The sequence below is a fragment of the Lupinus angustifolius genome, chromosome LG02 (assembly GCF_001865875.1).
Source record: "Lupinus angustifolius cultivar Tanjil chromosome LG02, LupAngTanjil_v1.0, whole genome shotgun sequence".
NCBI classification, from domain to species: Eukaryota; Viridiplantae; Streptophyta; class Magnoliopsida; order Fabales; family Fabaceae; genus Lupinus; species Lupinus angustifolius.
Genome location: NC_032010.1, coordinates 601,904 through 617,322, shown reverse-complemented (window position 1 = coordinate 617,322; position 15,419 = coordinate 601,904). Strand labels below are relative to the sequence as shown.

Here is a 15,419-nt window from a genome sequence, read left to right as displayed (position 1 = left end):
TTTAGTACAAGATTTTAAGTCTCTTGTGTTTATCCTTTCATTAATGAGATATCTTGAAAATGAATACTATTTCATCAATAATTTTTTTTTGGCTTGAACAAGATTGTATTCAAATGACTAGATTAAAACGTTTGGAACAACAAAAAATAATTTTTTTTAAGAATTGTCTATGGCATGTATGTATCTTGAACACAAAATTAAAAATAAATAAGAGACAAGGATATTTTTATTTATTGTAGGAGAATGTTTTAACTTTAATTTTTTGGGTACAGTTTTAACTTCTATTATATAAATACCATTTTATTTTATCTTTTTGCCTTCCTCACGTTTGTTTTTTTCTTTAAATAAAACTTGTGAATTAGTAGATAAATTCATACAATCAAGTGCTTTTATTTAATGTTAATATCCATTCAGGACAAAAAAATGAAATAATTATTGAAAATTTAGAATGCCAATTCTTTCTATTAAGTAGATTACTAATTCATTAACCATCATGTAATAGAAAAACTAGTATTATCAAAATCAAATTGTATTAGTCGATTTGATTAGTGTATTAACGAATCACACCCCATACTAGTATGATATGTATATTATATTGTATCATATTGGATAAAATTCCAAACTCATTATATTTTTTAAGTGTGAGAATAATCTTAGACACTCAACAAATTCAATTTTTTCATTCTTAAACACTTAAAGAACATAAGACTCTTGACCTAATTTTATCAAACAATCTCTTTTTAGAAACTTCTATTTTCCCAAAATCAAATTCATACTCTCTTTAACTTTTAGGTCACTAATTAATACTCCACTCTTGTTTTTATTCCTCACCAACTAGCCATTAATTTCCTAGTCCTACAACTTGTTCAATTTTCTTTCATGCTCTTAAAAAGTTTATTTTAAACCCTCTTATATGTTTCTCACACCCTTCATAAATAACTTATAACTTTCTCAATTCATCCAAATCTCTAATTTCAAGTTAAGTATTTTTCATACTAATTGAAAAATCAACAAGATAACAATTGTATATTCAACTCAAATTGAATAACCAAACCAACATAATCAACAACAAATTACTTTGGACAAAAATGAAATTTACATTATTTAAGAAAATTTATTTTATCCATAAATATTCACTAACCTATCATGTGCTCTTTCACTTAGCCCCTAGATGACACTTTAATAGGATTCACCAAATGAATTATATTGAAAAGGAAATTAAGATAAAGAATATGATTGAGAATAAAGTCCTTCTACTCTAAATTGCATATATTCTAGACTCTTACCAATTAAGCTACCTAGCAATAATTATATTCCATATCCTTTTTAAAACTATTTTTGGTAAGGAAATTAACTTTATAAACAATCATGAATAGATAATCATGGTATTAGAAAAATGTGAGAGATGACCATTTTCCAAATAATAATGATACTCCTTCAATTTATTTGTTATTATAGAAATTCAAGAGAGCATTAATATTAGTATTTCAAATATGCCCTTATCATTAATAGTTATTCTTTTTGAGATAGTTAGCTAAATAATAGTTAATTATAATTAAGAGTGATAAATGGTAGGTGTGAAAAACAAGAGAAATATAACAACAACAAAACAAGAGAAATAATGTGTGCTCGTTAAGTATATTCACTATTGTTATGTGTGTTTATATATTGAACAAATAAATGGAAATGAATATGTAATGAATTTGTTATCCTATAATTGATGTTTTTGATCCTATAATAAATGTTTAAGCATAATTCACATTAAAAACTAAGTTTAAATTTATTACACTACTAATTAACTTCCTAGGTCAAAGTTTGATGTATGACTAGCTCATTCAATTGAATAAAAAGTCAATCATTCCATTCTTGACAACACCAATTTTATGAAGAAATAAATATACATTTCGAAAATAATTAATTCTTTATCTATAAGGTAATAAAATACCTAATTATATAAAAAGTATGCAATTAACTTGGGTTTAAATCAACTTCATAAATATTTAAACAAAGAAGAATGACATTTATTAAAAATGGACAAACAAATATTCAAAAACAATTATTTCATATACTTGATTATACAAAAAAACTAAAATGAATTAGTCTTTTATTGTCCTAATATATTCTACATAAAACATTATTTTGAATCCCTTTAAGATATTAAGTGTGAGCATCCATATTCAAACCCTTTGAAAAATATATATCCTTCCCTTTTAAGCCCTTTACATAAATGAAAAAGGTAGAGAAAAACTTGTGTGGAAACGAAACTATGGAGAAATAATCAATAAGCTCCTAACAATACATTAATAACTTAATTCTAATTAAATTTAATCTTAAATGATAGCATCAAAAACAATAAAATATACTTGTCTCCGAAAAAAAACTTGTATGGAAACACATATAATACGGTCACATTTGGAGACAAGTACATTTTATAGTTTTTGATACTACTATTTAAGATTAAATTTGATAAAAATTAAAATATTAATATATTATCAATATCTTATTAGTTGTCTTTACATGGTTTCGTTTCCATGCAAGTATTTCTCTTTCTCCAAATTTGACGTGTTACATACGTCTCCATATAAGTTGTTCTTTGGAAAAAGCTATGAAGAAGGAGTGGAAGGTAATTTGAAAGCAATGATGATTGACCATGATTTTACTAAAATACCCTTTTTTCCATTTTCCATTTTCCATTTTCCATTTTCCAGGTTTGGCTGCTTTGCATGCATGCCATTGCTGTCACAGCTCACACCTCACTGTATCTGTGCCCTTTTTAAAACCATAAATCAATTATTTATTTATTATTTAAATAACTTTTTCAACAAAATCATAATCTTCAATGAGTTTCTAAACGTTACACAACAAATAAAATAAAACACACTTTTCACATTTTTTCCTCTCTCTCTCAATAAATAACCGTCTCCTTCTCCGTGTCTTCCACGCGCCACTCCCTCACGAAAGTCGTTAACTCCACGGCGACGATCGTGCCGGCGTAGGCCAGGACGACGTCGTTCGCCTCAACACAAGAATTACTATTGTTGTTATTATTATTATTATTATTATAAATTAATTGAGAAACGATTTTGGGTTGGATCTGGTTAGAGGAGAAGAAAGAGGAAATGATGGGATCAAGGGGATTATTCGGGTGGTCCCCACCTCACATACAACCTCTTACTCCGGTTTCCGAGGTTTCGGAACCACCGGAGTCTCCGTCCCCGTACCTCGACCCTTCGGCCGAGGCATCGGGGACGCAGCAGGTTGAGGTTGAGGAAGAGATGGAGGAGCCTGAGGAAATGGAGCCACCTCCGGCTGCTGTTCCGTTTTCGGGGCTATTTGCTTGCTCTGATCGATTTGATTGGTTCCTCATGTGTGTTGGCTCTGTTGCTGCTGCGGCTCATGGCACAGCTCTTGTTGTTTACTTGCACTATTTCGCGAAAATTATACATGTTTTGAGGATGGAGGGTTCGCAGGAACAGTTTCAACGCTTCACTGAGGTAAACCCTAGTTATTTGGAAGTGGTATCTCTTCCATGTTTTGTTGTTATAGTGCATACTTGTTTTAGGAACTTAGGATTTATTGTTGGATTGGGGTTTTATAGGGTTAATCAATTCGGGATATGTTCAAGAAAGTGCAATTTTCTGTGAATAATAGATGCAGGAGTAGGATTGTGTGATTGAAATGTTTTGGGGAAGATTTAGATTAGGGTTTTCTCGGGTCAATTGAAGGGTACACGTTTTGTTATTTGAAATCTTTAGAAGAGGAAATTTCCATGTCTGCATGTTTCTGCAAGGCATGCAATTTGTGAAACATGTGTTAAAGTTTAAAAGTGGACTTGTGCTAACTTACCTATGTTGTTTCTTATGCAGCTTGCTTTAATCATTGTTTATATTGCTGCCGGAGTTTTTGCAGCTGGTTGGATTGGTAAAACTTAAATGTTTATTGAAATTAATCACGAGTAATGTGTTTTATTAGATGTTGCATGTAAATCTCGTCAACTACTAATGCTGTTTACTTATTTTATTTTTAATAGAGGTTTCATGTTGGATTTTGACTGGGGAGCGACAGACTGCAGTCATCAGATCAAAATATGTTCAAGTATTACTAAACCAAGATATGAGTTTTTTTGATACTTACGGGAATAATGGAGACATAGTGAGTCAAGTACTGAGTGATGTGTTGCTTATTCAATCTGCCCTTAGTGAAAAAGTATGTCTTCCTTTCGTCACGTGTATATACTTGCTCCTTCGAAGATCTCAACTTTTTTGCAGACAGTATATCCACAAATATGTCTGGTATAATATGTTTATTTGCTTTTGACTATACAGGTTGGAAATTATATTCATAATATGGCTACATTCTTCAGTGGTCTTGTCATTGGACTTATCAATTGTTGGCAGATTGCGTTGATAACGTTAGCCACAGGCCCGTTTATTGTTGCTGCTGGAGGAGTATCAAATATATTCCTCCACAGGCTTGCAGAGAATATTCAAGATGCATATGCTGAAGCAGCAAGCATTGCTGAACAGGTTGTTTATCTTTTTTACTTTGAATTGTGTTTCTTACAATGGAAGTACTTTTCTCATCTCCTTTTTCGTGTTTACCTATGAGATAGATGTGTGCATGAATTTTAGTACTCTTTTGTGTCGAATTTAAAAATGAGATCAATCACCTTATCTATTGAATATAACATTGGTTCTTTATAAGTGATGAAATTAAAGCTGACATGTCGAAGGGTTCAGCCTTAATTCTGTTCTCTCAATTTTCAGACGGTGTTAAGGATTCATTTGTTTCTTTTGGTGCTTTCTACATTTATTATTTGTGATATGGGATATTCGTGTTGGGTCTAAAACTGGCCTGTTCATTGCCTACCATTAATGATGTAATGATGGCAATGTGTGCTCAGGTTGCACTATTCTATATTTTAATGATTGCAGTTCTACAGGGAATGTAGAATATCCTTCATTTCTTAAGGTGATTTTTTTGATTTTGTTGTATACTTCCTAAAATATACCTGAAATACGAGTAGTAAGTATTTTGGGAAATTAAAAAATTGCTTAGGCTTGTAGTTAATTTTGATACTATTAAGGAGCCCCATTTTTCCAGTTAATATTTGCTGCCAATTTTGTTTATTGAATTAAAATGTTGTCAAGGCGCAAAGTTTGGGATTGATTTCCTGTTGCTTTAGATCTTATGGCAAGGATAAAAATGAGCGTCTCACTTAGATAGCTGAATGGGATCCCTTCTCCCTCTTCAGTTAAACTTGCTATAGTTGCTGTCAGCATTATTATTTCTATTCTTAGTTTTATCAAAAGACTGCGGGTGTGGCATTTGGGACATTCGACATGATGGCTATTTCATGTAAGATTGTAAGTGGCCAGCTAAGAAGCATGAATATTGGTTGATATTATAAGGCACAGATATGTCAGTATGGTAAAAATTCTTGAAACAAATAAGAAAATATATAGATATAAGAAGTATTAAAGTATCAGATATGAATCATATGATATGGTTATATGAAATGGCAACCATTTTGAAGTACCGAGACTACATAGGTGGCCAGACTGTCAGAGAACATTCTCTAACTCATCGCTAGTCATTACTTTCTCATGCCATCTATCCTTTGCATATTTGCTGCTGCAGCGACCAATGTAAACATTATTCGGACTCCACACCAGTCAACATTTAAGTATGAAGAGTTTCAGCTATTAACCTATACACCAAGAATTTATATATTATTTCTACTGTTCTATGATTAGATCAGTGCTTTTATTTGTCATCCTATTTTCTGCTTCCAGAAACATAGAGTAGTGCCTCCTAGGAGATCAACTAGAGTAGTGGTGGCATGTAGTTGATGAAATTATTTTTTTTTTATTGTTTTTTCCTTTTATTTTGCTTCTATACATTCCAACTTGAACCTGCATAATTGTTGCTTCCTGTTGTAAAAAATCTTCGCTCGGGGTTGACAATTCCTTTGACGTATTTCTCTTCAGTTTCTTTCTCCTTTTAGATTATAATTTCTTTCAAACTCTGGAGAATATCTGAATATGTTGCTAACAGAAAATATAGTAAATGTATATGCATGATTGATTGAATCTGCATCAGCATATGTTGGTGTTGGTGTAAGATTTAGCAGGATTAGAAGGGGGAAAAAGTCAGCCTAGTGCAAGAGGCTCCATTTAGTGGGATCTGGGGAGGGTAGATGTACGCAGTCTTGCCCTCGCAAACGAAGAGGCTGTTTCCAGGATTTGAACTCATGACCTGTATGTCACAATGCAAGCAAACTTACTGTCATGCTGAGGCTCACCCTCTCATTAGCATAATCCCACTATTAAATTTGCCTCATTCATGTTAATCTTGCATGCCAAATTTCATAAAATTTCAATAAGTAAAACTATGCAATATTTTTTATTTTTCATTAGTTTGAAGAGCATGTTATACATGATTTTGGTATGAATTGATGGAGTAGAAAACAATCTTGGTCTGCTGTGGAATTTTAAGAGAATGGATATATGCCTGTTATATAGTTTCAATCCAATGTCGTGAACATTTCACTCCAACCGAATACTTCATGATGCTGAAATGCTTTTCCTATTATTTATGTCTTTTATGAATACTAGATCATCTTTTTCTCCTCAAATGATGTCAAGATGCATAAACTGTTCCTACAAAATGACAGATTGTACATACTAAGATATTTATAACTTTGTTCCATGCTTCTATTTGCCTACCTATCTCATTGAATGCTATATATACATATATATTTCATATTAGATTGTATGTGGAGTAGTTTTGAGGTATATATATATATATATATATATATTTCTGTGTGTGTGTTTTCTATGGTAGAATCGTGCCTTATGTGGTTTCGGACATGTTTGGAGGAGACCATAAGCCCCCATAATAAGAGTAGATCAGGGAGGTTAGTTCAATTCCTAGAGAAAGAGTGAGACCAAGAAAAACCATAGGCGAAACAATTAAGAAAGGTTTAGTGATCAATGCTTTGTCAATGAACATGAACTATGATAGAGCATTATGGCGTCTGTCGATCCATATAGCCAACCCCAACTAGTGGGATTAAGGCTTGGTTGTTCTTGTATGTGTGTGTAAGCATGACTTCCCGGATTGCTTGGCACATGGGCTTTTTGGGGGTGTTTCTTTGGTAGATATGCTGAGGGAGTAGCATGCTTTGTTGCATGGCTCTGTTGCTCAGTTCGTAGGTCTTTTTTGTTTTTTTCTGAGGATATTTCTTCTAATATTTCTTTTTTTATGAAGAAACAAATGATTGCCCTAATTGCTTCAACTTTATATTTTTTTTCTTTTGAATTTTATGAAGTGGATATAATGGATGTCTCTTTATCTGGTCAAGTATCTTATCTTAGTAGTTTTATGAGGTGGAAATAATGGATGCTGTCTTTATTTGGTCAAGTATCTTAGTGCCACTGATTCTTAGTGTAGATAATTTTTTGTCATGCAGGCAGTTTCCTATATCAAGACATTGTATGCATTCACAAATGAAACATTGGCCAAGTATTCATATGCAACATCCCTGCAAGCTACTCTCAGATATGGTATATTAATAAGTCTTGTTCAAGGGCTTGGTCTTGGATTTACGTATGGACTGGCAATATGTTCTTGTGCATTACAACTCTGGGTTGGAAGGTTCTTGGTTATTCATGGAAAAGCACATGGTGGTGAAATTATAACAGCTCTCTTTGCTGTAATTCTGAGTGGCTTGTAAGCATCATTCGCAACTTGTATGTTTTTATTATATGTTAACTGCTTTACTTATAATTTTTGTTACATTGATTAAGGGGGTTGAATCAAGCAGCAACAAATTTCTACTCATTTGATCAAGGACGAATAGCTGCTTATAGACTATTTGAGATGATAAGCCGGTCATCCTCCTCTGTTAATCAAGATGGCACTGCCCCCGATTCTGTGCAAGGAAATATACAGTTTCGGAATGTTTATTTCAGTTATCCATCTCGTCCTGAAATTCCTATATTGAGTGAATTTTATCTCACTGTACCTGCTAAGAAAGCTGTGGCACTTGTTGGCAGAAATGGCTCTGGAAAAAGTAGTATTATTCCACTCATGGAGCGTTTCTATGATCCTACATTAGGTAATTATTTCCCCTTAGCAGTGTATAATTTTTCTGTTGCAGTCATTTGCAGACTTTAATCGGTTTCCTAATCTGTGGTTCAGGTGAAGTTCTTTTAGATGGTGAAAATATCAAGAATTTGAAACTGGAATGGCTGAGGAGCCAAATAGGACTAGTCACCCAGGAGCCTGCTTTACTCAGTTTGAGTATAAGAGACAACATTGCTTACGGGAGGGGTGCCACTATGGATCAAATTGAAGAGGCTGCTAAAATAGCTCATGCACATACATTTATCAGCTCATTGGAGAAAGGTTATGACACCCAGGTGAAGCTTGGCTGATTTGATTATATATGGCATTGGTTATTTGTTAAGTTGTTTTTTCAATATTTCCTTTCACGTATCAATCCCATTTTTATTTCAAACACTAAGCTTTCCTTCCTGTCTTTTAGGTTGGCAGGGCTGGTCTAGCCTTAAACGAAGAGCAGAAAATAAAACTTTCTATTGCAAGAGCTGTGCTTCTAAATCCATCAATTCTTCTGCTTGATGAGGTTACCGGTGGACTTGATTTTGAGGCTGAAAGGGCTGTTCAGGAGGCTCTGGATCTGCTTATGTTGGGACGCTCAACTATAATAATTGCTCGAAGGCTTAGTTTCATAAGGAATGCGGATTACATAGCTGTTATGGAGGAAGGTCAGCTTGTTGAAATGGGTACTCATGATGAATTGTTAACCCTGGGTGGCTTATATGCAGAGCTTCTTCGATGTGAAGAGGCAGCAAAACTTCCCAAGAGGTCTAATTCTAGAAAAATCACGCATATTTTTTTTATGTGCATTGTTTTTCATGCCTTCCCAGAATATAATACAACTCTTTTAGTAACAAATTTTGGATTGGTGAAACTGTAAAGAGTTTCTTGAGAAAATGAGTTCTTAGAATAATAAGCTATGATGTTTACACTTTCTTTAGTATGTTTGAATACCACTGGACTATAGCTTGTAATAATGTGCTTCTGATAATATGCAAGATTTTCTCAATGATAGATAGGAAGATCACTTACACTTTGCTAATTTTTTCTCTTCATCTAGGATGCCTGTTCGAAACTACAAGGATACTGCAGCATTCCGAATTGAGAAAGATTCTTCAGAAAGTCATAGCATCAAAGAACCGTCTCCCCCTAAAATGCTGAAGTCACCTTCTCTTCAAAGAAGGTCTAATGTATCTCGAGCTACAGATGATATTTTAAACTCGCAAGAATCACCAAAAGTACGGAGCCCACCACCTGAGAAGAATCTGGAAAATGGTCAGGCTTTCGATGCAGCAGATAAGGAGCCATCAATAACAAGGCAGGACAGTTTTGAAATGAGACTGCCAGATTTGCCCAAGATTGATGTTCAGTCTGTGCATCGACAAACATCAAATGATTCTGATCCAGAATCCCCAGTTTCGCCTCTTTTAACATCTGATCCTAAAAATGAGCGCTCCCATTCACAGACTTTCAGTAGACCACATAGTCCTTCTGATGATGTTTCAGTTACAATGAGAGAAAGAAGGGACTTGCGGCATCGAAAACCACCATCAATTCAGAAGCTAGCGGAGCTTAGTTTTGCTGAGTGGCTTTATGCTGTGTTAGGAAGCATTGGTGCTGCTATCTTTGGTTCCTTCAATCCTCTTCTTGCTTATGTTATTGGCCTTGTGGTGACAGCTTACTATAGAATTGATGAAAAAAATCACTTACAACAGGAGGTAAACAAGTGGTGCTTGGTCATTGGTTGCATGGGCATTGTGACAGTTATTGCCAACTTTTTGCAGCATTTCTACTTTGGTATAATGGGAGAAAAAATGACAGAAAGAGTTAGGAGAATGATGTTCTCAGGTATATAAATCCCCATCTTGCAGCATTTTATTTTAAAAATGTGGATTTTTGAGCAGTACTTAAGCTTTTTCTATGATATGGCAGCCATGCTACGCAATGAAGTTGGATGGTTTGATGATGAGGAAAACAGTGCTGACAATTTATCCATGCGATTGGCCAACGATGCTACTTTTGTACGAGCTGCTTTTAGCAACCGACTTTCCATATTTATACAAGACAGTGCTGCAGTTATTGTTGGTCTTCTCATTGGTGCTTTGCTACACTGGCGGTTAGCACTTGTGGCTTTTGGAACCCTTCCAGTTCTGTGTTTGTCTGCATTTGCCCAGGTTTGCTCCTCCTCATGTAAATACAACTGTCTTCCAAATACAACTTTTCCTTGGGGTTTGTTTGAGTTTTATTTCTTTATCATGTAAATGCTCTTTGTGGAAATTCATGCCCGTATCTGCTCTGGATAAGTGAGATCTGCAGCACATAAAATAATTTTGTTTTCTAGGTCTTGCATATTTATGAATGAATGGCTTGCTGATCTGACTAAGGATAATTGGAGAGTTAAGTTGGTTTACTTCAATCTCTTTCATAACAAACATTAACAACACCCTGCTTGAATATTGCAGAAATTGTGGCTTGCTGGATTTTCAAGGGGCATACAGGAAATGCACAGAAAGGCATCTTTGGTTCTTGAAGATGCAGTTAGAAACATTTACACTGTTGTTGCATTTTGTGCTGGTAATAAGGTGATGGAGCTCTATAGGCTGCAGTTAAAGAAAATATTCAAACAAAGCTTTCTTCATGGAATGGCAATTGGTTTTGCGTTTGGCTTTTCACAATTTCTTCTTTTTGCTTGTAATGCCCTTCTACTTTGGTACACTGCAATATGTATAAAAAATGGTTATATTGATCCACCTACTGCACTCAAGGAGTACATGGTTTTCTCATTTGCAACATTTGCACTTGTGGAGCCATTTGGATTGGCTCCTTACATACTTAAACGACGGAAATCTCTCATATCAGTGTTCGACATTATAGATCGTGTGCCTAAAATTGAGCCTGATGATAGCTCAGCATTGAAGCCACCCAATGTATATGGAAGCATTGAGTTAAAGAATGTTGATTTTTGTTACCCATCTCGTCCCGAAGTGTTGGTATTGAGCAATTTTAGTCTCAAAGTCAGTGGGGGACAAACAGTTGCTATTGTGGGAGTTTCAGGTTCGGGGAAAAGCACTATAATATCCTTGATTGAGAGATTTTACGATCCAGTTGCTGGTCAAGTTATACTTGATGGGAGGGACTTAAAGCTCTATAACTTGAGATGGTTGAGGAGTCACCTTGGTCTTATTCAGCAGGAACCTATTATCTTCTCAACAACTATAAGGGAAAACATAATATATGCAAGGCATAATGCCAATGAAGCTGAGATGAAAGAGGCTGCAAGAATAGCAAATGCTCATCATTTTATTAGCAGCTTGCCTCACGGATATGACACTCATGTCGGGATGAGAGGTGTTGACTTAACTCCTGGACAGAAACAGAGAATTGCAATTGCGAGGGTAGTGCTGAAAAATGCTCCTATCTTGTTGGTAGATGAAGCAAGTTCGTCAATTGAATCTGAGTCAAGCCGAGTAGTACAAGAGGCTCTAGAAACCCTAATGATGGGAAACAAGACCACTATTTTAATAGCGCATAGGGCTGCAATGATGAGGCACGTGGACAATATTGTAGTGCTTAATGGAGGACGGATTGTGGAGGAGGGGACTCATGATTCATTGGCAGCAAAGAATGGTCTGTACGTCCGATTGATGCAACCTCATTTTGGTAAGGCAATGCGTCAGCATCGGCTTGTTTAGGATGGGAGCATGTGATGTGGGTAGTTGTTACTAATGTTCATTTACGGTCATAGTTTCACCTTCTGCCTGCCTGTGATGAATAGCTGGTGACTTTTGCACCTGATGGATCTTTCCAAGAACGTCGGGTAGAAATGGTGGGTGGCAATGGAAACGATGAAACTTGGATTAGCACACGGCATTGATAGGCGTAGAAAGAGAATACTGTATGAGGGATAGATGTGTAGGATTTTGTGATAGGATTTTGGAGTTTGGTTGGTTTGTGAGTTTGGGATTGATTCTTTGGAGCCATGCAGGTTAGACTGATGGTGTTTTGTATCTCCATGGTATCAATTTGTATCTCAGGAGAGAGGGTGGAATCAACACTATTTCTGCTGAGGGGTGATGAACTTATTCATAACTATAATTTTGTTTTTTTTTTCTTTTTCAATTTGTGTAATTGTAGAAAATTTAGTTGTAAGAGTTGCAACTTCTGTATATATAGTTGATAGTTCAGAAGGCATTCCTTTTGCTACTTGAATCTCATGAGTGTTTTTGTTTTTCTTCTATATTATTGGATGCAAATTTTCAGGTGTTTTTTTGTCAAAGAATCCATGACTCGATAAGCGGGTGCACATCTGCTGTCCTACACTTGGTGTCACTCCATGTGTCATGACCTTGTGGTTGGTTGAAAAAATATATATAAGTTAAAATGTAATTTTTAAGTAATTTTCTGACCAATCACAAGGTCATGGCACATGTTGTGACACTAAGTGTGGGACAACAGATGGGCACTCTCTATAAACATATACCACACTTAGACATGAGATGAGAGGTTTATAGAGCATTTCTTGTTTGTCATACATAACTCTTTACTTCTCTATCCATGAGGTTAAGGATAGTTGGTAAATGACTAGTGAGTTTTGTAAGTATGATATTTAAGGATCAACCTTTGCATATATGAAAATTGAATTTTTTAATGTAAGCAAAATTCATATTGATAATTGATTTTGTATGAAGGACTCCATATACTAAATGCAATTTAAAACACTAGACTTAGTCCCAGATTAAAAGTGTGAGATTTAAATGTGATGTTTGTATAGTTTTAGGCTCTCCACTTAACCATAGTATATAATATTGCTATATGATAAAATTAATGTGACACTTGCATGATTATCATACTATGACATCTCTATAGTTTAATTGTCAAACAAGTTTTATCATGTGTTCATTTTACAAATCAGATTTAAAGCCGACATAGTAATTGCACAAAATGGTCCCATGCAAACCATACATGTTTGCCTTTAATTAATAAATAATGGCAGACGTATTCATTCAAAAATAAATTATAGTATAAAAATTTGACATATTTTTTATAAATATATGATTAGTTACTAATTTGAGTTAAGGACTACACACCCAGTAAAAATCATGAGTTCAAGTGGTATAAAGTTTTAAGGCTACATATATTTGACCTTATCCTCTAATTGTTATCTTAGGGAATCATATTAGGATAGGCTTTGTACTTCAAATATGGAGCATCTTGTGAAATTGGTGATCATTGAGTGCAATGGATTGCAATCTTTGAGTGTTGATTCTAAATCAAAGCTTCATAATCTAACAATCATAGATAACTTGCAATTGAAATCTCTCTATCTTAGAACTTCTAAACTAAAATCTTTTCGATTTTGTGGACCGTTTTGTTCGATTTGACTTGAATATCATTTTAACTTGAGTGAGGTCATGCTTGATTTCAAACTTGATTCAAACTGCAGTAACTTCAAGACTACAGATTTTGATGCAACTTTGTTAACAATAAAGGATTTTGAAGTTCTCACCCTTTGTGAATGAACTTTTTAGGTTTGATCTTATCATATTCCATTCATAGTTTCAATGCATTTGTTTATCTTTGCTTATTTTACTTTTGTTTGTTACATTGAAACCATGAATTCTTCAACCTAGGACTTATGAACCAATCTCAGCAAATGCTTTGAATTATGGTTCAAAACTTGAATCGCAGCCATAATATTTAACATTCGATGTCCATAACTATAATTTAAAACAATCATCTAACTAGCATGTTGTTTATTTGATGATGAAATAAGCATAATTTATGCCTTGTTTTATTTTAACGATTTTGTCTAAGTTTTTTTTTTGTACTATCCAGGGGATCTAGTAGGGCCTTACACTATAGACCAATATTGTGATGATAATTTTGTCTAAGTTTTTTTTGTTAAGTGAAATTTTATTGAAAAGAACAAAAATTACAAACAGGAAAAAACAAATATACATTCTCGAAAACGAGAAGACAAAAACCCTACGTAATTTAAATGGGATCCACTAAAATCCAATCTAAGAAAACAACACTAACAACAGTCCAAATATAAAATTGGATTAGAGAGAGTGAATTGTTAATAATTTTGCCAAGTAGATAATTAAATAAATAGTTATAAAATTAATAATACTTTTACCAAATTATTAATATTATATAATTATATACTTATTTAATTGCTCCAATTAATAATTATAATTTAATTAATAAAAAACTAAACAAATAGTAAATAAATAAGTAGTAGGCATCTTTTTTAATTATTTAATAAATTTTGGCTACTTTCTTTGAAGAATTCAATCAACTGTAGACTTATACTCTGTAAACTCACAATTACATGTTCATAGCTAAATTGTATAAACTCCAGCTACAAGTTAATGTTTTGTCCAACAAATCAAAATGATAATCAACTTTCTTGGTTGCAACCTTGAACCATATTATAATATATTTTTTATACAAAAATATATTTTTAACTATATTTTTCATACATTTATATATCCATACATTTTATGCAACTAACTAGTTAAATGTTTGATTTGTATGAAAGATATTTACTAGAATGAGGTAAAAACAAATTTTCAGAAAGAGTTACTTATTTATTCATTAGATAGAAGAATATTATTACTTATTTCAGAAAATATTTTCTATATATAGACTTCCATCATGAGCATTTTATTATTATTTTTTGGTTTACAATTGGTATCCTTGCACCAGAGTTAATCATATCCGAGCCGGGAATATCCATAAATATGTGAGGTTAATTCTTCTGGCAAATATTTTTTCCATCTACAAAATTAGAATCCAAGACCTTACTTAAAAGAAATCAAATATAAATCACTTAAACCAATATTCATTATACAGACTTCATTATATAAGAATAAATTGAAAATAATTTTTTATAACATACAAATATTTCATTACATAAATATTCAACAAAGTCTGTTAGCCCAAATAAACAATCATATTAGGACTTCAATTAACATGTATATAAAAAACATATTCATTAAATAAGTATTCATTCTACTGCACCACAACACTTGAATCAAATGGTGGTGATTCTGTTTTCGACATACCCGAAGCTCGAATAAGTGCCACGTGCACGGTCCATACTCGTCCGGTATTAATGGTAGCTCTAGGGATTCCCGCTCTATATCACTGATCTTCTTTCCCACCACTCTAAACACCATTCCTATATTCCTATAAAAACCCCTGCCATAGTCCCGATTCTGTATTCTTAGCCTTTTCTATTCTCATTCTTTCTTTCACTTGATTCATTCAAGTCTCTCATTCTAGGTTTT

The 15,419-nt window shown here is 33.6% G+C and overlaps 1 protein-coding gene across 1 annotated transcript; it reads left to right on the top strand.

The window, feature by feature from the left end:
• On the top strand, window positions 2,873-12,352 carry LOC109329982 (ABC transporter B family member 20-like). Its single transcript, XM_019563921.1, has 11 exons — window positions 2,873-3,494; window positions 3,867-3,921; window positions 4,031-4,206; window positions 4,326-4,526; window positions 7,475-7,734; window positions 7,812-8,122; window positions 8,206-8,426; window positions 8,552-8,892; window positions 9,185-9,972; window positions 10,057-10,298; window positions 10,587-12,352. The coding sequence occupies exons 1-11, from the start codon at window positions 3,120-3,122 to the stop codon at window positions 11,814-11,816; spliced, it is 4,200 nt and encodes a 1,399-aa protein (XP_019419466.1). The 5' UTR covers window positions 2,873-3,119; the 3' UTR covers window positions 11,817-12,352.